Here is a 27044-nt window from a genome sequence, read left to right as displayed (position 1 = left end):
AATTTCTCCCTAAAGAATAAGATCTAAGGAATTTAGAAAATTAAAAACATGTCAAGAGTAAAGTTTACAGATCTCTCTTGTCACAGTTTGACTGTAGTCACAGATATATGTGGGAGGCTTAGATAGCCTTAGTAAGGATTAGTAAGGCGTTGTGCCAAAGTAGCTAGTCCAGCACACACTAATCAACACCATTCTGCCCGAGGACATCTATTTTTATCACAGTTCACATATATATGTATTATGCATACACAGATAAGTATCATATACATACATGTGTATATATATATATATATATATATATATATATATGTATTTAAGTGTATGTATTTAAAAATCTTTCTGTAAGTGGTGAAAAAATCTCAAATGCAGAAAAGTGCATGAACTATGCACTTACTATTAATAAGCAAACATAACCACCTTCTAGATCAAGAAATCCACTGCCAACAACCCAGGAACCCTCTCTGCATCCTTTTCCTATCTCACAAATCTCGCCCACCATCCCTTTCAAAGCACTACCCTGATTTTATGGTACTGACATCCATACTTTTCTTTATTGCTTTACCAAATAAATAATAATTCCTAAAAACTGCAATTTAATTTTATCTTGTTATCAGGGTTGGCTTTTTCCTTTTCATGTGTTTATAAGATTCATCTACACTATTGGTTTTAAATGTCTTTATTCCTTTCCTTAACTATATATTTTTCCATTATATGCGTATACTTTGACTTAATGGATATGAGTTGTTTACAATTTTTCATTATTATAAATCATGCTGCTAAGAACATTCCTGTAATGGCTCCTGGTGCACATGTTTCTGGGTATATTCCTAAGAGTGGAATTGCTGAATAGGGAATGTACAACTCGGGAGATACTGTTTTCTAAAGTGTACCAATTTACACTCCCACCAGCACTTAATGAGTTTCCACTGCTCCGTACCTTCTTTAGTGCTTGGTATCAGACTTCCCAGTGGGTATATAGTAGTACTTTATTCTGCATTCTCTGATTATTAATGAGTTGAGCATAGTTTTATGTTTATTAGCCAATTGGATTTTATCTTTTGTCAGGTGCTGACTCAAATGTTTTACGTATTTTTCCCACTGAGTTTTCTACATTTTTCTTAATGATTTGTGGGAGTTTCTATATATTGTACACATAAGCTCTCTCGGTTATGTGTGTTGTAAATATCTTCTTTCACCCACTGCCTTCCTTTCCACTCTTAATGGTGTCTTGAGAAATGGAAGTTTTTACTTTTAAAAGAACTACATTTATTAGTCTTTCCCTTTATGGTTAGAGCTGTTTACGACCTGAGAAATCTTTCTGTACTTCAAGGCCATGGTGATAGTCTCCTACCTTATCTCTTAAGATCAACTTTCTGGTTTTAACTTTCACATTTAGGTCAACTATCTATCTGAAATTAATTTTTTAAAAAATACAGTATGAAGTGGGGGTGTGTATGTGTCTCTCAAGATTGTATTTTTCCCCCATATTCCCAGCACTGTTTATTGAAAAGACTGTACTTGTCACAGTTTTACAGTGACTTCCTTTTCCCCCAATAAAACAAATGTCTACTACTGCACCCATTTGTTTCTGGGCTGTCCTGTTCTACCGGTCTTCTCGTCCACCCTTGCACCAGCACTACACTGTCCTTTAATTACGTAGGTTTATCAGAATAAAACTTTAGTTACTGTTATGCATTGAAAACAGTTCTGCTATACTTTGTCTTTCACAGTATCTTGGCTAGTCCTGGCCTTTTGTGATTCTGGTTAGAACTGCAAGTCTACAGGTCAATATGGAGAGATATATAACATCACAATCTTGAAGTTTCCAATTTATGAGAGTGATATAGCTCTCCATTTATTTAGATCTCCCTTAATTTCTCTTGATGATTTTCTACAATCATCAAGATCTTGCACATCTTTCATTGATCCATTCTGACAGTATGTGATATATTACGGTACCCAATGTATTTTTTAAAATGTATTTTCTAACTTTTTTTGCTGGCATACAGAAATAAAATGTTTTGATTTGTTTGTTTAGTGTGATGTTTTCCGTAGGCTTTTGGTATATACCCTTTTCATTCTCTTCTAGTGCTGGTTTGCAGAATAATTTTTAAAAATCATGAATGGATAATCGTATCAAATGCTTTTCAGAATCTAGGAAGATATGATATCTCCCTTTAATAAGTTTTAAGGTGATAAAATAAATTGATTGCATTTTGAATATTAAAATGCTTTGCATTTTCAGAATATGTCCTATTTGCTATGATGATGAATTTCAAATATATTACTGGATTTTGCCTGCTAAAATTTTAAGGAGAAATTTGGATCTATGTTCATGGTGAGACTAGTCTTTAATTTTCATTCTTGTATTGTGTTTGTTCGTATTTGGTATAAAGGTTGTATTAGCCTCATAAAATAAATTGGTGAGTGTATCTGCTGTTCCTACTCTCTGGGAAAATTTAAGATAAGATTATTCAGCTTTTTTATTTCTTCTTGTGTCATCCATACTTGAAAATGTATTGGCTTCAACTTTTTCATAACATCATCTTAATGTAAGGTCTGTAGTGAGATCTCCTTTTGCATTCTTGATTTTTGATATTTATGCCTTCTCTCTTTTTTTTCCTGATTAATCTTACTAGGAATTTACCAGTTTTATTAACTCTTCAGACTAAACTTTGGTGATTATATGCTTATGTTGCATTATGTATTTCCCATTTTATTAATTTCAGCTCTTTAAGGTTTCCTTTCTTTTACATTCTCTGAGCTTCATTTATGTTTTCTTCCCCTTAAATTTCTGAGATGAATACTGAGCTTATTTTACTTTTTTTCCTAATATATTAAAGTAAAAAATTCCCTCTAAGTACGTCTTCACCTATATAATGTAAAATATAAAATAGTATTTTCATTTTCATTATTAGAAAATTTCCTAATTCCATCATGATTCTTCTTTGACCTCTGAGGTGTACTTACTGGTGGTGAACTTCCTCAGTTTTTCATCAGAAATTAACTTTATTTTGCCTTCAGTTTTGGGGAGTATTTTCATTAGGTTTAGAATTTTAGGTTGGCATTTCTTTTCTTTCAGTGCACAGAATATGTTATTTCACTGTAATCTGGCTTTCATGGTTGCTGTTGTGAAGTTAGCTGTCGGTCTAACTACTGCCCCTTTTAACATAATCTATTTGATTCCTGGCTACTTATAAGACTTTTGTCATTGGTTTTCTGTAATTTCAATGTAATGTACCTAGATGTAGATCTCTTTTTATCATGTTTAGATTCATTTGGATCTTTGATATCTTTCATTAGTTCTGGTAAATCTCTACCAAGATTTCTTTAAATATTTCCGGTGTTCTCCCCCCTCACTAACCCTTTTTTTTTGTATGCATATATACTAGAGTGCCACAAAAACGTATACAAGTGGACACGTTTGTCAATGTTGCTCAAGCAGTAGTTTGCTGTAATCAGAAGTGTCTGGACCCTGACAGTAACCACTTTGAGAACCTCTTGTAATTGCAGAAGTCAAATGTGACTTGTATTCATCTTTTGTTATTGGTATATATTGAGTATTACAATTTTAATAGTTTTTTCCTTTCTTAAAATGAGTGTGTATGTGTGTGTGTGTATAAAGACCAATAGCAGTATGTTATGTGTCAATAATAATACAAGGTTTTCCAGGCTCTGCAGTCATCTGTACAAAATAATAGAGACATCCAGCACCCTCCATTAAAAACCAAAAAAAGTGAAAAACAAACCCCCAGAAAATAGCAAAATTCTGTTGCTGTTGTGGTACCTGGCACCATTTACAAAAATTAGCTTCTTAATCATCATCTGGAAAGCAAACATTCTAGAATAACATCATTAAAAATAGCTCTGGTAAAGCACGGTCACTACTACATATCTCTACTACTACATAAAGCAGGCGTAAGATATTTTACATTCACAGAATGATATAGTACTGTCCTAATCTATAATACTAGAGGATACAATTTTAAAAAGCATTATGTGAGACTTGATTCTATTTTTCCAGCAGAGGGTTCAAGGGATAGTATGACACAGCTCTGGCAAAAAAATGCAATTTTTTTGATAGGATTTCTTTTCATTAGTGTCACAGTTCTAAGTACTCACTGCTCTTCATGAATATCAGCTAAAAACTGTTTAAAAGCAGCACTTCGAAGCTTCAGGCCACAACAAAAACACAGCATCATTTCAAACAGAAGCAGTAGCCAAACACTGCCCACTTGGATATGTTTATGGATGCTGACATCACTATTTCATCATCTGCTCACTCATTCAGGAAGGTAGATCAGTTACTGTACTTGGATTGTGTTCAACTCAATTACCATGGTACAAAAATAGCAAGCTGCCAGAATCAAAAATAAGGCTCCACTATCCAGCACCAGTTATCTTTAGGTCTTCACCACCAAGCTTCCAAATGCTATCACCAAAGGATATAAGGGAGCAAAGAAACCACATCTGATGTATTAGCTGGGATCACCACTGTTCAGGCCGAGCTATTCCGCGGCAGTGTGATTTTCCTCTTATTTCTGGTATTTCATCTAATCATAAGGATTTAGTTCTAAATTATATCCACTCAAGGAACGTGTGCATGTGTTTGTATATAAATTTGGCTGGAAGATGCATGGCCAGTGACAGAGCGTGTTATATAGTAGGTGCTACAAGCTGGCAAAGCCTCATTTTACTGGTGCAGCGATCGTGTCAGAATAAATTGCTCCGATGTCCCTCGTGCACCTCCAAGCTCTGGACAGGGTAACGTCACAGACCATTGTACCCCTCTGGCTGCTGGCATTATCTGACTTCATTCTTTTTGGGACTCCAAAAAATATACATGAGGGCTGCCCCTGTACTTCTTTTGTTTTATATATGTTGGTTTTTTTCCTTTCTGGATTTCCTTTCAATCTATCTTCTAGCTCCCTGGTTCTCTACGGTAATTCAACTATATTTAATCTGTCATTCAACCCATCCATTAGGTTCTTAATTTGGACTGCATATTTCAATTTAGGAATTTCCAATTGTTTCTTTTTCAAATCTGTTAGGTCACTTTCTATAGTGTCTAGTTTCCTCCTACATTTTTTAAGCTTGCTTTTAACTCTTTGAACATAATAAGCATACCTGTTTTGAGTCAATGTCTAGTAATTCCAGTATCTGGAGATTTGCTGTTGTTGCCTGTTCTTTGTGCTGGTTCTCGCTTACAATGTCTTGTCTCCTCATGTGCCTGGTCCTCTTTGATTATGTGCTAGACACTGTATTTGAAAAATTATTTATATGGGGTGCTTTGATTACTCTGGTTCCTCTTTATTCCTAGGGTGTATCCCTTAAGGTATTTTGCCCAAAGACAGAAGTAGTTTATCAGTGCCCACACTGTTGGCAGGCCTAAGACTCCAACTTTTATCCCATTTTTTCTGCCAGGGTATATAAATGGAGTTCAGTCTCTCAGCTGCTTTTTCCAAATGGCATAAGAATGTGTAAGCTACAGAATCATCTTTGCCAAGATTTTAAAGACAAAAGAACTTGGAAAGTAGCTTTGGCCAATGCAGATACAGGTACAGAGTAGATAATGTAGCTGACGTTAGAGATGTCCAAAATAAGATTTATCATATCATTAATAAAACAAAGGACTTTGAATTAAACAGCTGCAATTAAATAATGTTAGAAAAAATGGAAAAAGCCTGCAAGATAAAAAAAACCCAAGAAATGTATTTATTTTCTCACCATTTTCTGCCAATGGAGCAAGAACTTCAAAAATCATTTCCTTCTTATCATGTTCTATTTGCTTCTTGAAGAGTTTTACCAGCTCTTCAGCAATGTTTGTACTGGCAAACTGTTCTTTACTTGACTCTAAAAAAAAAGAAAAGAAAGAAAGGAGGAAAATTTAGGGTAAGCAAACAAATTAAACCCAGAAATTGTATCCTATTACTTTCAGTACTTGGTCATTTTGTACTATTACTGATAAATACAAACACTCTTTAAATACAGAAACACTCAAATCCATTTTTTAATGCCCTTGAAAAGGAAAAAATGTCTAAGGCTTTAAAGAAAATGTTCTAACCCAATTATATTCAAGGCTACAAAAATATGTTCACTAGCATTACATATAGGTAACCATAGCAACAATACAATTACTGTTATAAATTCATAGTTTCAAGGCTTTTAGTCAAAAAAGAAAAGTTACTCAAAACAGACTGTACTTTACGCGGCTGAACTAAAGGTGACTTATCATCTTATCTTTATGTCATTACAGTGGTGTGCTTTCGCACTGGTCCTGACTTGCCTACTATGAAAGGCCCATTCTCCATTCTTTCTTGTCTCTTCAGCATCTCCAGTCTCCACTTCACCCTCAGCATTTATGCTTTAATATTTCTCATATAAAAAAGCAATATTAAAAACAAACACCTTCCCTCTACTCTACTTTTCTTCAGATACCACCCGATCTCTGTTCACTTTCACAAACAAGTTTATTGACAGCCTTGTTTACATACTTCCTCAACTCACATGCGTTCCTAAATGCATTTCAGACTAGTTTTGGCCCACCCCTACATTCCACTGTCTCTTTTGCTCGCCCTTCCTTTTCCACCAGACCTCTATTATTCCAGTTCCTTGGGACTTGATCTTTTGCTTTCTTACCTGTCTTTTAAGGTTTTAAAAAAATTTATTGAGGTGGCATTGGCGAATAACATTACATATGTTTCAAGTCTACAATAGTATAATACAACTTCTGTACGTTGCATTTGTGTGCTCACCATCAAAGTCTAGTCACCAAATATTTGACCCTCTTTACCCTCTTTATTCTCCCTCCACCATTCTTCCCTTCTGGTAACCACCGTGCTGTTGTCTGTGTCTCTTGAGTTTGTTTGTTGCTTTTTATTTTATATCCCACATATGAGTGAAATCATATGGTCCTTTTCTGTCTGACTTTGCTTTCTAACCTTTTGGTTTTTATTTTCACCCTAGGCAATCTACTTCTCTTCCATAGTATCAAAACAGCACCTATATGTTGGCACTTATACAATCATATCTCTGGCCCTCTTCTGGTTTCCAGGCTGTTTAAATGGCCATTTGACATCTCCATTTGAATATTACCCTGATTTCTGTTCTTCCTCCAGACTTCCTTAACTTGGTAAATGAACACTCTATCTATCCATTTATGCAGATAGAAGGGAGTCGTGCTCACTTGTTCTCACTCAACCTTACAACCTTGGATTACCAAGGTCTATCAATCTGCTTCCAAAATACAATCAGAATTTATTCTATTTGTCTCCAATTCTCTTCTCAACGTCTCTTGCTGCATCAGATATCCTATTAACTTATCTAGACGTTGTTCTCAGAAAATTCTGACCAAATTCAATATAGATTGGTTTCTGTCTCTTTTGTGGGCACAACTGACATCCTGAAATTTCTCTTAATCATTATTTTAATGGATCCTTCCTTTTCCTTCCTGTATTAGATACTCTATTACATATGTCCTTTTGCCTTCTCTTGTTTTGTTTTGGTGGGGGCATGAGCTAGCAGCTTCCTGAGAAAACTACTATATACAGAGTATAGGAGGTAAACATTTTGAAATCTTGACTCTCTGAAAATGCCCTTTCCCATCTAGACTCTATGCCTTTAATTTAGTCCCTCACCTCATCCCATTACTTTCTCATACTAGCAATTATCATAATTTATGATGATATGCTTATTTATTTGTAAATTCATTTAAACAATTCCATTTCACTAACTGCATAAGCTCGAGGGCAGGAGCACTGCATGTTATTTTAAGTCTGACAAACAGTATACAGCATAGTGCCCAGTACATAGCAGGCGTTCAAAAGAAATTTACTGATTGAATGTGTGATTGAACAGGTAAATTAATTGAAGGGTTAGGTTGTGCTCTCTAGTCTCTAGTAAATCTGTCAATCTCAAATAAAAATATTACAAATTCAAATTTAAAAGAGAAAGGAGAAACACAAATCTCATTATGCCTTAATACAGTTTTGATGCACTGTTCTACTGCTTTTGGCGTGTGCACCAGATCTGGGCAAAAATGATGAAAATCCACTCCAAGACTTGCAATATGATTGCTTACAGCCACATAAAAGGAGTAGGGGTGGACTGTCCAATTAGCTACCTAAACGCGCAGAGATCATATTCTACAAATGCAGCACACCTTACGCTAAAAGAAGGTTAGTGTGATTTAAACAGGGATGATTCAACTCCTGAACATTGTTGGTTGCTCCTTTGCTTCAAACAATGCTTCAAATGGAGTTCAGAAACATAAAATCACAGGTGAAGTAGACAGACATCATCATTTATCTAGTTATGTACTCTTATTCACTTTAAAAATAGCGGTAGCACTCTTATTTCCAATCTATATTCTATTCCTCCAAACGCTTATTAAACTGAAACCAAATCACTGTAGCTAAGTAATGCAGGCCATTTGCTAGCACAAGGAAACAATGCACTATGATTAATACAGAAATTAAAGAACAAAATCTGTACTTATCCTGTAGATGGATACAGAGAAAAAGCAGCATGAAGTATGATTTGGACCTTACATCTGAATTAAATGTCATGGATCTTTAACAGACTTTTAGCCAGAAGCCTCATTTTTAAAAATCATACATGAGTTTAAAGAGTTAGTCCTAACAGTTATATTACCCAGAAAATACAACCCCCCGCCCCCATTTCTTCTCCCTAGAAGCAAGCACATAAAGTTTTTAGCTAATTCATTGGTACTTAACCTCCACATCTTTAAATAACATATTTGAATTGCTACTTACTGATTTTTCAGTTTTAGGTATTTTTGATTGCCTCTCCATTCTGAAAGATGCAGCTTTAGCATTCTTTTTTTCCTGTCCCTACCATACCCTCCACATTATCAATGTAATTATATGGTAATTTTTATTATATCAATTATGAGTGTTTTAATAATATACTATTTCATTTTCCCTGGAATTATTATTTTTCTTATTTGCTTAGTTTTCTATATACTTATCATTAATTCTTTAAACTCTCCATCAGTTGTCTAATCATCAAGCTTATTCATTTTAGGTGTTCAATCAATTTCATCTCCTATAAGAACTTCCTCAACCCTAATTCCAGAAGCCTTCTGACTTGTTCCAATATGGATTGGTTGCTCTTTGAAAACAGACTATTTGGGGCTGGGCTCTCACATCACCATACTAGGAATTCCTGTTTTAACGTTGGATCTCTTGTTTCCTGGTGCCTATGTTGTCTTCTTTCTTAATTTAAATTCCTTGTGTTGTTGGAACACATCTTGCAGTAGTTTCAGGGGAAAGGTATGCAGTATATCAATTTTCTGAGATGTTTATGTTTGACAATGTCTTTATTGTAACCTCACAATTGACAGTTTGACTGGATATAGAATTCTATATTGAAAATAATTTTCTCTCAAATTTTTGAAGGCAATACTCCATTTTCTTCTGTCTCCTGGTGTTGTTTTGAGACATTTGATAGCTATCAATTCACAATTTTTTTGTAAACAACCCCTCTACCCGCTTCTCTCTCAAATTTTGTAAGATGTTCTCTTTATATCCATTATTCTAAAATTTCACATTGATAATACCATGGTCTGGGTCTATTTTCATCCACTAGGCTAGGCATTTGACAGACCCTTCCAATCGTGAAAATTATGTACTTTAGTTCTGTGATACTTTAGTTATTTGGCAATTCCTCTTGTTTTTCTCTTTCTGGAACTCTTAAACTAGTACTCAAAGAGAACAACAAAAACGCAGAGCTACATTTTCCTTTTGTGCTCCAGTTTTGAAAGATTGCACTTGTTATATACATTTTGTTTCTATATACCTTTAGTGAGAAAAAGCATGCAAATTTCTGCTATTTAACATTTTTATTTAAAAAATTGACAAAAAGTAACACTAGCATTTAGTGATATGCCATATTCAGAAGAGTGATATGAACTTCAGTAGAGTGATATTTTACTTGTGTCAATAAAAATAATACTATGTGAGGTGTTAAGTTATGGGCAATAAAGCCCACTAAAAAGAGAAAAAGTATTCTGGGGCATACATGTTCTACTTCAGTATTGATTTATAACCTAGCTATTACATGAGCATACAGGCTCACGATATAAATCTAAGTAAATAAAGGAATAGTTCTCTTTTACCTCTCTTCCTCCAAATGGAGAAAGGGCAGTAACAGCGGGGAACAGAGTATGAAATTGGGTTAAACTAAACTGGGTACATATCCATCTTTTAATACAGACCAGAGGTACGAGGCTGAATTTATGTGGTCTATGGAATCTCCCAAATAAATCCTGATACCTTAACATGTATCTACAACTCATACTAAATGGTGTTTATGTTTCTGTTACAAAGATTTGACATTATCAGGGATTATGACATAATTTGTTTTATTTCTATAACCTATACTGAACACAAAATCCTACATCCCATTTTAATAATGGAAAACAGTAACTTATGAAGCAGTAAATAAATGTTCTTTTATTCTTCGTCTTATTTGAATGATGCAAATAAGAAGACAGTATGAAAAAGAAGAAAAGCAGAGGAGAGAAGAAGCATTCCCAAATACCAGCAGATGACCCACGGAAAAAGAAATGACTTTTAAAAATTAACTCTGATAAGTAATCTCTATTCTTCTAACTTGAAGTCGAAGCAAAAGCAAGTACTGAAGTCAAAATTTTAATGGGTAGTGTATAAGGACATGAGCTTTTAGTTAGAAAATCGCAGGTTAGAGTCCTGTTGTCTCTGTTTATTATAAAATAGGGATAATTAATAGATGTTTTTGTTGTTGTTGTAGCTATTATATTTTGCTATGACAAAACATCATTTGGCTTCACTTTCTCCATAACAAACAATTTATTATGAACACTGATGGGTGGTAGATTCAGACCAGGAGTTGTAACTTCCTATCAAGAATCACGGGAAGGAGGGAGAAAAGAAAGGGTGCTATAATTGACATAGAGGAAAAATAAAACAGAGAAAAGAGATGGGAGTGCTGGGGACATTAGTCCTCTGTTATGACTGAGCTATTTTCAGTGCTGGTCTGTTTTTTGCTTGTCTTCTGATGTTCAAGGATTTCTCATAGGTTTTTCTAATGCTGTTACAAATATATTCTTATGAAAAAGCCACCTATCATTTTCAGGGATTTTGTAAAAAGAGGAGGAAGAATCATAGTCTGATACATTCCTTTTCACCTGACAATGTAATAAATTATTTAGTCTTTTATTTTTGGAAATACAATACTTGATTTTAAGACCATCCCTCATGTAAAAAATACTAAAGTCAAGGAGAGATCATTTTAAATATTCAACTCTATTAAATAATATATAAGTGAAAACTTTAAATCTTAATACATAATTAGGAAAGCAAAGTAGCTCTCAATTATAAATAATATAATCATAAGATATAATTGGATGTTTTTTAAACATTGAAACAAATATCTACAATGCTTCAAAAATATGTATAAACTAATATAATCTAAATGGATACCCAGCTTGTTAACATCTAAAGAAAAATTTACTGTAAGTACATTAATAAGTTAATCACATTAGTGGTTCATGACTAGGACTTACCAAGTTCTGCTAAATTGCCAAATGCAACAAGACACATTTCTGTAAGAGCCGAATTTTGGCAGTGGATACCCAGCAATTTCACTAAGGTAGGAATAACACCCATATTGATAAGCTGAGCTTGAAGGGAATCTGCAAAAAAAAATAAAACAGTGTTCATGCACCAAACAGACATTAGTAAGAAGAAAACACCCCTCATTCTCTCTATTGCAAACTCAATACTATTTCAATTACAGTAAAGGAAGATTAAGTCCATTCATATAACTATCTTGAAAATTTTTAAGACATTAGTTCAGAAGAGTTGAGTCTTGAATCTTTTCAGTGATTAAAAGAAATTTAGAAATAAAAATAATTTGAATATGTCAAACATCAGCTTTCATTTTTTTTTAAAACAGGGTCTTATATATACATTACAGCATTGTCTTTAAAGATGTATAAGTAAACATTACCATTGGTTTTTAAGTGAAAAGTTAGACAAAGTATCATTTGCATTAAAGGAAATCACAGTATATGAGAGCATAAGAAAAAAAAAACAGTAAGTTTAATAAAGACCAAGAAAGAAGCCAAAAAATCTTAGAATCCCTTAATAAAAAAAATGAAAGGTATGTAATACACAAAATTTATTGTTTGATTAATTGCAGCAGAGCATTCTTTGATGACTAGGAAGAAAAGTAGTTTTAACAAAGCAAAACATGGGTTACTTAAACTATTTTCCTTTTCTTATTTTTATTTAATAATAGTGACAATCAGTAAAGAAAGGAAAATTTGGTTTGAGAAGTAAAGAGAACAAGGTCAAACGGCTTTGTCATCATTCCTTGTCTTCAGTTTCTAAGAAATAAATTGGTTTTAAAGTACTTAATATGCCTTGGATTTCCACAATGGTTCTTCACGAACAGTGATAATAGAACACCTGTAACAAAGTTGAAGGTAAATAAACCAAAATGCAAACCAAAAGTACTGCCTCTTAGAATAAGCTAAGAAGGAAGATATAAACACTCATATGGCTATGTAAAATACTAAGTTACTGTTAATAACTGGTTCATCCAAAGATATAGAAATGCTTTCAAAATTTGCTTTCTTTTAAAAATAATATGCCATTTTGAAGCAAATATTTTTGTCCAAATTCTATTAAGTTAGCTATTGAGAACAGAAAGATAAAAATCTGTTTCTTACAAAACACATTTTCCTCATAGCATGCACGCATCCCTTGACAGAGTTTGCCTACTAATCTCTTTATCACTCTTCATAGTTCTTCACCTAAAGATAAGGAGGTGGTTGGGTGATTATTAGAAAAGAACATAAAGACAGGGTTGAGCTGTCTCATATGCAGCTGGTTACCTGCCTGATGATCTTGTAGTTAATTTTTCCCGCTTTTAGAGTGAAGTATGAAGAGATAGCCAACAAAAGGCTTATGCCCCTGAAAACTGATGAATGGGTAATTACAGATATTATCTGGTTCAGTTGTGGGGGCCCATCTCTACCAGAAAGGGTACTATTATCAAAACAATAGTAGAAAACAGGCCTGAGAAAAAGGAAATTTACATCGAGAGTTCAAATAGTCTAAAACAATTTCAAATTTTGTAAATGAATTATGAAATCTGTTCTAAAAAGAGAGAGAAATAAAAAAGAATTCAACTATGTTTTTTATGCTTTTGATGTTAAGTAATTTTTTCTAACTATACAACTCAGCAATTAATGAATGATTCACCATACGTATCTTATAGGCAAATTATTTATGTTATATGGTATAGTATTATTTATGTGTTATATTGGCAGAACACTTGTATAATGGTTATAGTATTTATAATGATCATGCACCAAGAAGCTTTCCATGTTAGAAATTATTTCGATTACTTACCAGTAAATAGAGTTCCTTAGTATTGGATCACCTCTGCAGTTCTTTGTTCTTCAGCAATATTTTAAACTTTCATGTGTTTATTTACTCATTTTGATTACCTCTTCCAATATGGCACAACTGCTGAATCACTACATTTCAGGTATGTAAGCGTGAGCACTAGCGCATGCATTGAGTGTGAGTTCAACTCCACTATATGTCTCATATATGTAAGCATCACACACCCCCTCAGTACTGTTGGCACAAACCATAAAAGTCCAACAGTCCAGGGACATCAAAGGAACAATAAATTTTATGAAGGAGATAATTCAACAGGAGAATGCCACTTAGAAGATGATGTTCTTTATGTTCTCCTAACTTGGCATCTCTACAACTGTCTTGGACTGCTTTTACAATATTATGAATTTTGGTTCCAGGGAAAAGAGGGACGAAAAGTTAAGAAATGTTGCAGAGTTTCATACAATCTTTGGCGTACAAATTAAAGCAGTAATATTTGAAATTGTGGTAGATCAGGAAAAAAAATAGCATAGCATGATGGCATATGGTGTGAATCGCCATAATTCATGAAAATAATGCGGCTTCATGAAAACGTGTTTTAAAGCTACCCAGGAGGCAAATTAATAGTATATTCACATACAACACACATACCACACACGAGTATAAAGAGAAAAATAGTCATCCAACGGATGGACTCATTTTAGAGCACTTGGGTGCTTTCTTTAATATCCAATTCTATGATATTAAAGATGTTAACAAAACAAAATTTGTACTCAAATAACTCTAAAGTCTGTTCATACCAAATGTAAGCAGTTGTATTTCTGGGATAATGAATGCCCAGAAGGAAAAAAAAACTTGACTCATGGGTTTATACAAATTCTCATTTTGAGATGAGCAGGCATCCTAATACATGGCTCTCAAAGTGGGATCCCCAAAACCCTTTCAGAGGATCAAAAGTCAAAACTACTTTCATAAAAATGCCAGGATTTTATTCGCCCTTTTCACTGTATTCACATTTGCAATGATGGTAGGAAAACAATGGTGGGAAAAACTGCTGGGGCTTTAGCATGAACCCAGTCAGTGGCACCAAATTATATTAGTAGTCATTATATTTTTAACCATTACACACAAAATAAAATAAATGCTATTCTTAGCATTTTTTTAAATTTTGAAAAGTTATTTTTCAAATATTATTTTAACTTTTTACAAAGATTTTTAATTTTGAGAATGTTATTTATGTTAACATATGGGTTTTTATTATTTTAAAATGCAATACTCCATTTTAATTTCTAATGCAGTAAATATTGACAGATATAACTAAACAAAAGTTCTTTGAGGTTTTCAGTAGTTTTTAAGTGTCTAAAAGTGTCCTGAGACCAAAAGTTTAAGAACCATTGCCAAAGGATTACCTAACTTTTGTAAGAAATGGAGGGGAAAAATAGAAAAGAGATTCTGAATTTCAGTGATGTGCTTGGCATATGTGATAATAAAATAGACTTTGGTGCTCAGATATGTTGAACAAAATTACATTAATCAAGCACCCATCTCGTTTTGCTTATTTGAGTAGAAACTCTACTTAAGACTAGGAGAATATTCCATGATTGAGTCTGTTTGCCTATTTCAGTTACAACTTAGTATGTTATCAACAAATAATTTGGGGAGGGGGCTAAGAAGGGGTGCTGTTTGTGTGGAATAAATTAGTATTAATTCCTATTGCTTAAGTTTAATTAAGGTTAATCATTGTTTTTTTTTTTTTTTTTTTTTTTATTGCCCAAAGAAAGGTTGTAAACGGACTTCAATAGATAGTAGCTGACACCCATGCTATCATGAATGGCATCAGGAGTATGACTTTTAAATCAAAGACTAACTGGAAGAAATTCTTAGAACCAGAAATAGGTCATTCTCTAGATACATTTGAGAGAGCAGGCAAAACAATGCACGATTTAGACTTTTTGCATCCCTCAATGAATACCAGAAACTCCAGGGGAATGTTTATCAGAGCTCAACAAACAAGTCACAAAAATGCAATCCAGGCCCATACACAGCAAACAGTTATGTATGACAATCTAGACAGCACAATGTCATAAACATCTGAAGACAGTTTAAAACTGCTCCTGACACGTCACAGACAAATACTGAACAAAATACAGAATTACAAAATTACATAATATCGAGGTGACACAGGCCCTACATGATCTATGCGGAGGAAGAGGAAGAAAGGCACTGAGGGTGTGCAATACAAATGCATATACAAAGAGATATAAGGCAATCAACGCATGCGCTGGTGTGAACACTTACCTACCTACATTTGAATTTCAATGGTTCCATGCTCCTCGGGTCACACTCATGGAAACTCCAAAGAGATCTGGAGAGAAGATCTCAAGTTGAAGAACCTTTTTCCCCCTGAGTTTTAAGTTTAATGTTTAAAACATTGGTATAGACAGATTATAGGTCCAGAAAAGTATGTCAAGAATTCCAGTAACTCAATTGATGTTCATGTTGAAAAGGTTTCTTAAGAAGATTATAATACATGTTTATCTTATTCCTAAGACAATGTTATAAGACTATTAAACTTATTGGTAAACAGGACTTAATGATGACACTGTGTCAAAATAAGATACACACACAATTCAAAACGGTCTCTACATAGGGATGTACACATGGTGTTAGTCACAGTATAAAAAGCATCCTATTTACAGGTGTGCATAAAAACCCTAATCCACAGTCAAATGAATTATATATAGTAGAAACAATTTAAAAAAAGCTAATATAAATCTTGATGAGAAGTTCTAATACAAATTGGATCAAAACTATTTGGGTATAAACAAGACTTAAGAAAATTGTCCTTGACTAATGGCACATGTTTATTTTCATAAAAAAAGATAAAAATTAGAAACAGTATAACAGTGAAGTAGAACTTATGAGTTTAAACAAGTTGTAGCTCTATTATAACAATGAAAAGTAAACAGACTTAAATATAGCTACTATGAGGATACTTGTGGTTAAAAACTTTACACACACACAAAGTGCAGGTATCTTTTTTTTAATTGATAATGAAAGTGGAGAGCTATCATTCTAAACCTAGTGTTGAGAATATAAAACTAAAAATAATTACATGTGAGTAAACTTAATTGCAAATCAATTATTTTAAAAGCCCTCTTTATACAAACATGCTTTATGTTTTGCACGAAGATTACCTCTATAATTTAAGCCTCAGGTTATACATTTCAGTTACAAATAGAAATTTCAAAGAGAAAAAAAAGAGCATCAACATTCATTAGTATTGAGAATATTGAAGATTTAAAGCAATATATTTACATTATTTCTTGCTTTCTTAAAGTTAACAATAAAAAAATTGAAAAGATAATTCAAGTTTTCTTCTGCATTCTGAAAATAAGTCTTTACAGAACAAAATGTCCCTTTCATAAAAGTTCTAGAGGTAAAAGACAAAATTACACGAATGAGTGTAATGTAAAACAACAGCAACAAGAAAAAACCCCAAAGCAAAAATCACAAGAAAAAATGTTTTATTATTCTTAATAGGCACACCCATTTACTGTTCTTAATCCAGTGACATCTAGAGTGATTATGTCTTAATCTAGTAGATAATTTTTTTTCTAGACTCACCCCCAGTTAAATTATTTACTATAGATCAACTCTTGTTGAATACTACTACATAATAAATAATGAATACTAGTACAAAGTAAATTTCTACAGACATGCCTACTCTGATTAAAAAAATTCTATACTTTCATCTCAGAAAGAAACTGGTCTTTTAAAGGTTAAAACTGGATTTTTTTTTTTTTTTTTTTAAGAGGGCTGCTGCCAGCTGTGTTCTTAAGCAGCTCTTACTGGGAGAAATAAATCATCTCTGTTATCATATGGCATTGCTGAAAGAAAGGCCACATCTATTGCCAGCATAAATTTAAGCCTAAATTTTTGTATGGCAAATTAAGCTAAAAACCAGGTTAATTTACATTACAACATGTATATGTATCTTACAAAACATATGTGTTTAAAAACATAAAAATTCTCTGTTTTACAAAAGGAGTTACTGGCTTTAAAAAAAACAACAACCAAGTACTACTAGTTACCCTGGAGCATTACTGTGATTAAGTTTTACTCTTTAAAATTACACAGAAGTTATTTGTAGCACACAACCTGTGTTAACAAGATACTGCTACATAACCAAAAGATTTCTGGAAATACCCATTTCCAAACATGATTTCATGGAAATTTTTTTCATAAATAAAATGTAGGCAGTTTGATGTTAACTACATTTTACTTGTAGTTAGAAAACAGGATTACTAATTTTTATACTAGTTAATTTACATATGGTACTTTTCTGCCTTCTCTCTGAATAGATATTTTAAGTGATCTAAATTACAGATACACTGATATGTGGCCACAATCCATTATTCATCTCTGGCTTTAAAACTTGTGTATGGTCAATACTTCTGTGCTTTGATACCATCATATTTTGATAGAGTAGTAACATCAATAATAAAAACAAGACCTGGGCTTTTCGGTTTTTTCGTTACTATCTAAATATTCATTTTCGAATGTAGGATTACATTCCACGTACAGAGAAAATCTCCCTATCTTCATATGCTGAAATCCTATCAAGCAGTTGAAATGTAAATGTATATTTATATTTCAATATTAAAATGTGGCAATAACTGATGGTGAAAACTATATAAATATAAAAATAAAATCAAGGCAGAATAACAGATTAGATTATATACTTTCCTTAGAATTCACAACATAAAATAAATGTCAGAAGCTGTTTTTAATTTTTAGTTACTTAATTCAATTCAGGCCTTGAGTCTTTCAAGAAAAAGTCCAATTTGGGAATTCTTTACACCTTGTGAGGATGAGTTAAAATCAGAAAGCCAACTCTGCCACCTCAAATTTTCACTCTGAGGAAAATCTCGAAAATAATATTCAATAACATCTATGCTTAATCATCTCTAGTCCAGATATAAAGCAAATAAAAAAAGAAAACATGTAGAGAATGAAGAACCCCAAACACACTTTGTCATCTACTGCTCTCAGTTAAAATTGAATATCTATTTAGTATCAACTTTGATACTAACGTGTTAAATACACTATCATGTACAAATGCACTATCATAATCAGGAACATCTAATAGCTGACAATCTGAGAAAGTATTATTTGTGTAATATAACTGCAAACTTTAAATCATTAACAAAAAACTATAAAAAATTCATTTTTTTGTAAAAAATTTCAGATTCTTTCATTCAGAAGTTCATTCTATAATGACCAAAGCTGAATGTTAATGCCACTACTTGACCATGTGGAATTAACCCAAAATGTGCATTTGGTACCTACACCTCTACTAAAAACCAAGTTCTTAGTCTGTGCACTAAGTAACAGCACTATTACAGTAATCATTTAGAAGGATTATAATGAAAAGTTAACCTTGTCTAATTGGTCAAATTTAATAGGCATTATTAGCAGAAGGCACAAGAACTACTAACTACTAATTGCTTCAGTAAAACAATATGTTGAAAATGACATTTGTAGCAGAATTTCATGAATGCAATCTGCTTCAGTAAAATGATTAGAAAGCTTTGTTGGATGAACAGTAAAAATTCAAAAACTATTTACAAAGAGAACAACAATTAGTAAATAAAGAATTCTGATATATTTTTTAAAAGCCTAAAAACTTCTCAGCTGCACAATAACACTTTTACAGACTTTCACACACTATAGTACTTTAATTTGACAAACTGGGCTTTAAAAGATGTAAACTGGAGATGTACATCTCCAATGCTTTTATAAATAGAACAATGAACAGAAAGTATACTGAAAAGAGTATACCGGAAATTTAATATAATTTTAAAAAGACAATGAATTGAAAAGATAAAATTTTACATTTTGAATTTTTTGTTTGTTTCCCTTAACATTAGGCAAAAAGTTATTAGTATTTAGGAAATATATAGAATTATTAATTAGCTTGTACCCACACTAAATAAATTTAGGATATAGTTCCTCACTTATGCAAAGCAAATCATTTTTTAATCATTTTCTAACATCTAGGCTATGTTCTTTCTTACCTGTAATAAAGTAATACCAAAATATAAGCATATACTCAGGGCCAAAGGGCTTTTTAGTTTTTAATCAGGATTATTCCTTGTTAATTTCTATTCTTCTTATTTTAAGTATAAAGGAAAAAACAAGTCAGCAAAGTTATTGGACTGATTTCACTAGGAAAATGAACAGTATGATTAGAATTGTGAAATTATTGCTATTGTTTAAAATGAAAGCAGCAGCTAAAATTAATTATATATTAAGTGACCTTTAAATTAAAGGAAAGAACATGCTTTACAGGTCTATTTTCAACAACTGAATTTAATTACCAGACTTAATACTTAAATTCAATCGTGTTGCTCCAATAACATATCCCATGAGCTGTGTTTCCTAAATCGCACAGATGGCCTCCTTTCAACCATAGTTTAGTTATCTTAAGTCCATGGAGCAAATAAATGTGAGAATTATCATGAGGGTATCCTGGAGAGACTTCAGGACCACACACACAAAAGAAATTCAATAACAGGGAGTTATGACGATATTAGAGAAAAATCAGCTCTATATGTAAAAATCCCACATATACATATACATTTATATCATATATATATGATATATGTCATATGAAGAAGTCAGTCATAGACTGTATATTACGTTACTCATTTTTAGAAGTAAACTAAGTTTTCCTTTCCTGATTGAATGTTTATTTCCTCTTACGGCATGGTTTATGCAAAACAACTACAGTTTTTGCTTTAATGCTTATATCATTATTAATTTGCTTTAGAGTTAGAACAGACTTCTCCCTGTATTTTGTGTCTCTAGCATTAAGTGTATTAAGAAAAATATTAAACTCTCAATTATAGAGCTTTCCAGGAATACGTATTGATTAATCACCTATAATATAATAAAAATAGTGACCACCAATAGATTCCTTAACAAGGTATTAAATTATGCTGATGCTTTGCTTTAGATTACTGATTTGTTTCTATTCAAACTACTACCAATTTTCAAGTACACATATGCACATGATCAAGTCTATGGATCACGTCTATGGTAGATTTAAAAAACCACAGGTCCAGTACTGTTATTATCAGTATGATTTCACTGCCACTTTCAGCTGCTGCCAGGTATATGAATAGGGAATACCAACTCATATGGAGTTTGTATTATAATACTTCTAACTTATTTAATGAAGAAAATGCATTCTTTTTTAAAGACATCTTTCTTCCAAGTTTTGATTTTGTTAATAATAAAATTATAGACAATATTAAGTATCCAGAAAAGTCAACCAATAAATATTTTCCAAACTCCTACTTTGTGTTAAAATGGTGTTATATATGAAAACAGTTGACAATCTGAACAAAATTTTCAGTCTTCACTGCAATGCTTTGGCATTGGGTAACCAAAGCTAGGAAAAAAGACATCCAAGAAACGAATGAGATAAAAATATCTACAATAATAGGTTTGAGTTCCTTGTTTATAAAATAATTAAAACTTAAAACTGCAACTAGATGAAGATAATATAGGAAGTTCAGCACATTTTCTTCAAATTGGATGTCAAGTCATCAACATACTTTTCTTTAACCACAACTGTCAAATACTTGGACAATTCTGGAGGGTCAAAGAAGTGAAGAGTGTCTTTTTGCCATGTGAAAAACCGCTCTGATTTTTCCCCAAAAGGATAAATTTGAAACAATTTTTACTAAACAAAAAGTTGTATTTTTCGTATTCTATTTAAATATAATATTATTTATACAATATTGATACAACTTTTCTGGCTAAGCAATTATAACTTTTTCTATTCAGACATTCCCTATTTACCTGTCTATCAAAAGTTCCAATTGCTTTACCAATTAAGGAAACAAAAGGATATATTCAACTAATAGCTTAAGAGTGTGTAGTCTTAAGCTGGGTTGAAAGTTTTAAAACTCATGAACCTTGAGTTTTACACAGCTTTATTGAAGGGTACAAAAATGTCTTTACTGAGTAAGAAATTTCATAATATATCTGTCTTGCATGTGTTTAGGATACTTGTTTGTTCCCATATTTAATGGATATAAAATTGGATATGCTCAGGTTGTCCACTGTATGGACAGAAATTAATATATCCTAAGTTTCAGTCTGGTGTGCATCCACTTTTAGGATTAATAAACAATTTGAAAATGTTCTTGTCAGAAAAACTAAGTTAGTGGGTCTTTGTGACCATTTTCAGTAGTCACTTTTTTATTTAATAAAATTTATCAATTGAACTAAAAATAACTACCTATAAAGAAGCTCAAGTTACTGGGTCCAAGGGTAGAATTAATTTTTCTGTTAGAGTAACAGGAAGGTATTTATCACTCAACTATCCTACTCACAAAGTAGCCGAGTTTTGTGTACTGAAATTCAATAGTAAATACACATAAAAAGGAACTGTTTATCAATGCTAATAAAAAGTGTCTCCTAAGTTTCAAAAGCTCCATTTTTTTTTTTGTCTCTGATTCATCTAGGTGAACAGAATCAATACCAAATGATCTGAAGTTAGCCAAGAAGACTTAGTATTTAAGTTGGAAAGTCATTAAACACACATTTTAAAGAAAAACGTAAATAATCGACACACAAAACAAAGGTATCTAATTATTATGCAAAACAAAAAAACATATAATTTAAGTTAAAGAGTATTATGGAGAAAAACTAACTTCACAAACTAAGATCCCCATGAAAGACAAATATAAAAGGAAGCAGAGGAAAGAAGATAGTTATTTATTTGGCATTTGTTCCTTTAAAATACTAAAGATGACTTTACTTCTATTTTATCTAGTAAAATTTAAAAGGTTTTCAAATTGCAGCTGTTAAATTATGGAACAAAAACACCACTGCTCCAATAATGTTCTGAGAAGAGCTAATATAGCTTTCCAAAGTATCTAAGTTATTTCCTGGGAATATTTGCACACCAGGAAAAAACCCTACTCTTACAAAACAAATATATTATGCATTTGGACTGTGCACTTTCGTGTTTTTAATTATTATCTTCCGAGAACACTTCTCTACACATTGTGATATCCTATTACAGGGACTCAATCACCCTCTCCTTTGGATAGGAATTAGGGATGTTTTTGAAGACCATTTAGCCATTTGATAAGCTTTTGTAGATTTTTGAGCAACAGCTTCCTTAAAGGACAAACAACTAGTTCAGATGCAAAAACAAGACAAATTCTTTTATATCCAAAGCTGCTATAACTTCATGACTAGTTTCTTTCATTTATCTTTTTAAACCATTCTCCCACTTTCTCAGGTGACTAAGCCTGAATGAAGTTGAGGAGAAAGGAAGCAACAAGAACAACTGGCCAATGATTTCTTAATGTAATCCAGATACCTGTGTTTTATGGTCAAATTTCAATTATTTAGAAAGCTAGCTATTCATTTTGTAGACTACCCAGACTCTGTAGTTTCTGTTTCTCCCATTCATATTTAGCACATTTTCTCTTCAAAATGATCAGAGGGGGGGAAAAAGATGGAATTGACCCTATAAAAACCTATCAATTATTATTAGCTCGCATTTAACAGGCAACCTTTTGATGAATGAAAACTTTAAAAAAAAATTATTATTATGGAAAATTTTAACTCAGAAGTTTAAAACTTATGCCTCTTGGATAGATGTGACCAGAGGAAGCATTCTGTTAAGCCTGTACAGTGCTAAAAAAAGAAATGTAATCCAACATTTAAAAATTACATGTCACATGAAAAGCTAGATTTTCAGCTTCTCCCATCCCAAGATGAAGTTTTGGCAGTATTTAACCAAACTGCCACACAGAAACAACCGGCTACAGGAAAGCAGTGGCTCTCCCCTTTCAATGGGACAACGGCTGCAGTCCCAACATTTGCTACTGTCTCTAACCCCAGGCAAAATGTCAGTAGTCATTTGTCATCTATGTTTATCTTTTTTTTTTTAATGGAGAATATTTCTTTGGACCCATGACTACCAAAAGTAAAAAAAAAAAAAAAATGAAAAATATGCCTAAAGGGTCTTGTATTTCTAGAACACATGAAAATAAAGAATAATATTACATGTAACAATATGCAAACAAAATGTCTCCATCAAAGACTACTAATGAAAATGCCATTATGAAAGAAACCACTGAAAGGCCTTATTTCTAGGAAGCTACGAGAATCTGAACACTTGATCCATGAAATAATTCATATAAAACAATAATAAATGAATTTTTTGTGACATTTAAAAGTATAGTGAAGCCTTCATACAACTGCTTCTATGTTCATTTAATTAACAACCATGTAGGCTATCTGAAAATAATGGACATGGAATTTGTTATTAAATTCTAAGAATGTTTTATAGAGGAAAGAGACTTCTGTTTACAAGTATTTATTAAATTTCTAAAATCAGTTAACTGCAATTGCTCTGAACTTTATAAGGCCAGATTAAATTAAAAGATGTTTTTATTCTTAAAAGTAAATCTAGTATCTAGATAAAATCATTTTACTTACATAGACAGTGTTTATGTTTTAAAGATACTCCTAGTACTAATATAAACATGAAGCTATTTTAAAACTGTTTATTTTTAAAATGTTCATAGCAAGAAATCTTAAACCATATATTATGTTAGTTTTTTTTATTTTTGGTATTAACATGTCAAAAACTAGTCCCATTTAGTAAATTAGACCATTTTGTACTGTTTAAAACACTGCAATTTAATGTTGGCTAATTATTAATTTTATATGCCATTTATGAATTCTTGGTTCATAATTTTTCTAAATATGCTTGTACTATAGTAATGATGATTTTTAAATTTTTCCCCCAGAGATAAAGCAAGTTTTCAATTTTGTTTACCATTCTCATTGCTATAGTTCATCAGCATGCCACAAAAGACAGTCAAGAGCTTCTCACTGGCGGGGTCTGTTCTACTGCACAGTGACCTTAAATGGTCAATTACAACCTGTGCACCACCTGCTTGGTCAACTGCACTTCTGCCCTCATCTGTAAAACAAAGAGTTAAATTAAAAATAAAAGAAAAAAGAAATGTACCTTACAATTTCAAATACAAAACATAACAGTGTTATTCCTTAGTAAGTAGAAAATAAACCTAAGGGCGTTAAATATGTCCTTTTGGAAAAACAGAACAAAACAAATAAACATGGACATGGGAATGGGATGGGGAAAAGAGACAATCACTTTTTAAGAGAAGAGAAGATTATTTGCATTGGCATCATATAGGAACTTAAAGAACGTCTCTGTCTTAGGAGTTTATGACTATAACATGAAATTTTTTGTCTCCTCATTCACAAATGACAATTCTATGTAAGAGAAAAAAATTGGAACTATCATTCTGTTGGAATTTTTTTTCTCCTTCAGGTTGGAAACCACTAAATGTATCTTTCTTTTGGTGGTTTTCAAAGTCAGCTATTATTAAAGAAAACTGTCTGTGGCACAGTATATTTCTAGACCATAATATGTAATTCCTAAATATTAGGACTTTAGTCTTTTTAATGGCATTTTCTATAGTCCATAAGCATGCTCCCTTTTCCAATTCTTGGTAGTTTGTGTTTCACTTTGCTTATTCTTTCCATTTGGGAATACAGCAGTATAAAACATTATAACCAATGGTCAAATGATGGTCAAACATACATTCTGTTATATGTACATCTACATTACATAGAACAGATATCATTTAACTACTGGAACATATAAATAGCTTTAGAATACTTTCTCACCTTTAAACATAGAAATGGAAAGAGATGAAAGAAAGAATATCTGTCTTTCTAAATCTGATTTCCTTTCATAAAATATGATAGACTCTGGAAGTGCTGCCCAATAGAAATATGAGAGCCACAAATGTGAGCCATGTATGCAATTTAAATTTACTAGTAGACACAGTAAAAATAAATAGGTGAAAAATTAATTTTAGTCATATATTTTATCCAATCTAATATATCTAAAATATGATCATCCCAAATGCAATCAATATACAAATCATTAATGAAATGTTTTACATTCTCTCCTTGGTAATAAATCATTGAAATCCAAGTGTATTTTACACTTACAGTTCCATGTCAGTTCAGACTAGTCACATTTTAATTGCTTAACAGTCAAGTCTGGCTAGTGGCTGTCATACTGGACAGTGTAGCTATAGGAGAATAAAGAAAGGATCAGCAAAGGAAATGGCTGCCAAGGAAATATAGCTATAAAGTTAGTAAAGAAAAGATTTTCATTTTCCTAATAAAAGAACTGAAACGAAGGTCACATCTTTATATAATCATTGCCAAATCATATTAGACAATGAAATGTATCATTTCTCGTGGTAAGGACACACATACACACAACTTATATAGCAGTGCCTCATAAATACTTGCTTTATCATTTTGATAAACTTTAAGAAAATCCATACTAAGAAGAACATAGTTTTTGTCCACTTAGTTCTGTACCATATCCGCTTAGCTTATTATATTGTTATACAGATGCAGAACAGGACCTTATGCTAATCAGCTAATAAGATCACAGAAAATTCTTAATTGCCAGGGTATTAGCCAGATGACTCAGCCAAGAATGTTGGTCATAGCTCATTTAGAAATCTAATTTCCAAAGGTTTATTTTGCAATAACATAATTGTGAATTATCTAAATTGTTGAGCAATTTGTATGCGTATGATGTCAGAGAAAACTGAACACTAAGATAACAAATCTAAATGTTTGGACCTTCAATAATATGAGTATACAGTATGTCCCATCCATAAACTGCAAAGCTTAAATACTACGTGATTCTAATTGCTAACTATGGGCTTTCAAAATATAAGCTGTGCATGCTTTGAACTTAGAAATCTTACAGAAGAGCTAGCTAAGCCTTAATTTCATGAACTAGGAAACTGAGTCTTAGAAACTATGTGGAGCCTATTTGCAGTGTGCTAAGCTGTCTTCCTATTAATACTCAGCTATTCAATACTCAAAAAATTCAATTCAATAAATTTTAATAAAAATTTATTCAACAAATTTGTTCATCAAATTTAAGAAATTCAATAAATAAGAATACAACTAAAATTAGAAGGCAAATTACCTATTTGTTTGTTTTCCTTCCCTTTCTTTGCTTCCTTCTCCCATTCCCTTCCTCTCTCCCTGCCTTGTGTGGATTATCTACAGCATAACTCTTCACTCACATGTTCTGAAGAGTTGGATGCAGAACATAAATTCAAGCTCTATATTAGAAATTACATTATCAACTTTCAGAAGTAAACCAAAGCATATATAATAATAGAGATGTGAATTGAAAAAATATTAACCACTACTATAGGAATGTTTTATTCCTTCTTTTCTCCCTCCCTCCGTTTTCCCCTTTTGACAAATCAGATAGGGAAATAAAGAATCTGAGGATGGAAAGGAGCAGAGGAATAAATGGTAATGTTGTCTTCTTTTACTCTACCAAAACCAGCTAAAGAGTAGGTCTTTAAAGATATTTTACAACTTATTTGCAATATACATCAGGACATCTGTCATTGCACAAGTTCAAATAAATTGTTTTTCACAGAAAACGTAGTTCTATAGATCTATGTTATTTTAACATGAGTAAAATTATTGTTCACTTAAAAATAATTT

General features: G+C 32.2%; 1 protein-coding gene across 6 annotated transcripts in view; it reads right to left on the bottom strand.

The window, feature by feature from the left end:
- The window catches only part of RAP1GDS1 (Rap1 GTPase-GDP dissociation stimulator 1), a 124985-nt gene that overhangs the window by 23516 nt on the left and 74425 nt on the right, over positions 1-27044 (bottom strand). For 3 of the 6 annotated variants that reach the window (XM_081078625.1, XM_081078620.1, XM_081078621.1), the window contains exons 5-7: positions 24292-24438; positions 11567-11695; positions 5728-5853 (exon numbers count right to left, since the gene is read on the bottom strand). In XM_081078625.1, coding sequence (XP_080934751.1) covers positions 5728-5853; positions 11567-11695; positions 24292-24438 — 402 coding nt within the window. The remainder of the gene's footprint in view (positions 1-5727; positions 5854-11566; positions 11696-24291; positions 24439-27044) is intronic. The other 3 variants (XM_081078623.1, XM_081078622.1, XM_081078624.1) reach the window with 1 other exon arrangement.

Source organism: Rhinolophus hipposideros, assembly GCF_964194185.1.
Source record: "Rhinolophus hipposideros genome assembly, chromosome: 1".
In the NCBI taxonomy this organism is placed as follows: domain Eukaryota; kingdom Metazoa; phylum Chordata; class Mammalia; order Chiroptera; family Rhinolophidae; genus Rhinolophus; species Rhinolophus hipposideros.
This window is presented reverse-complemented; position numbering and strand designations above follow the sequence as displayed.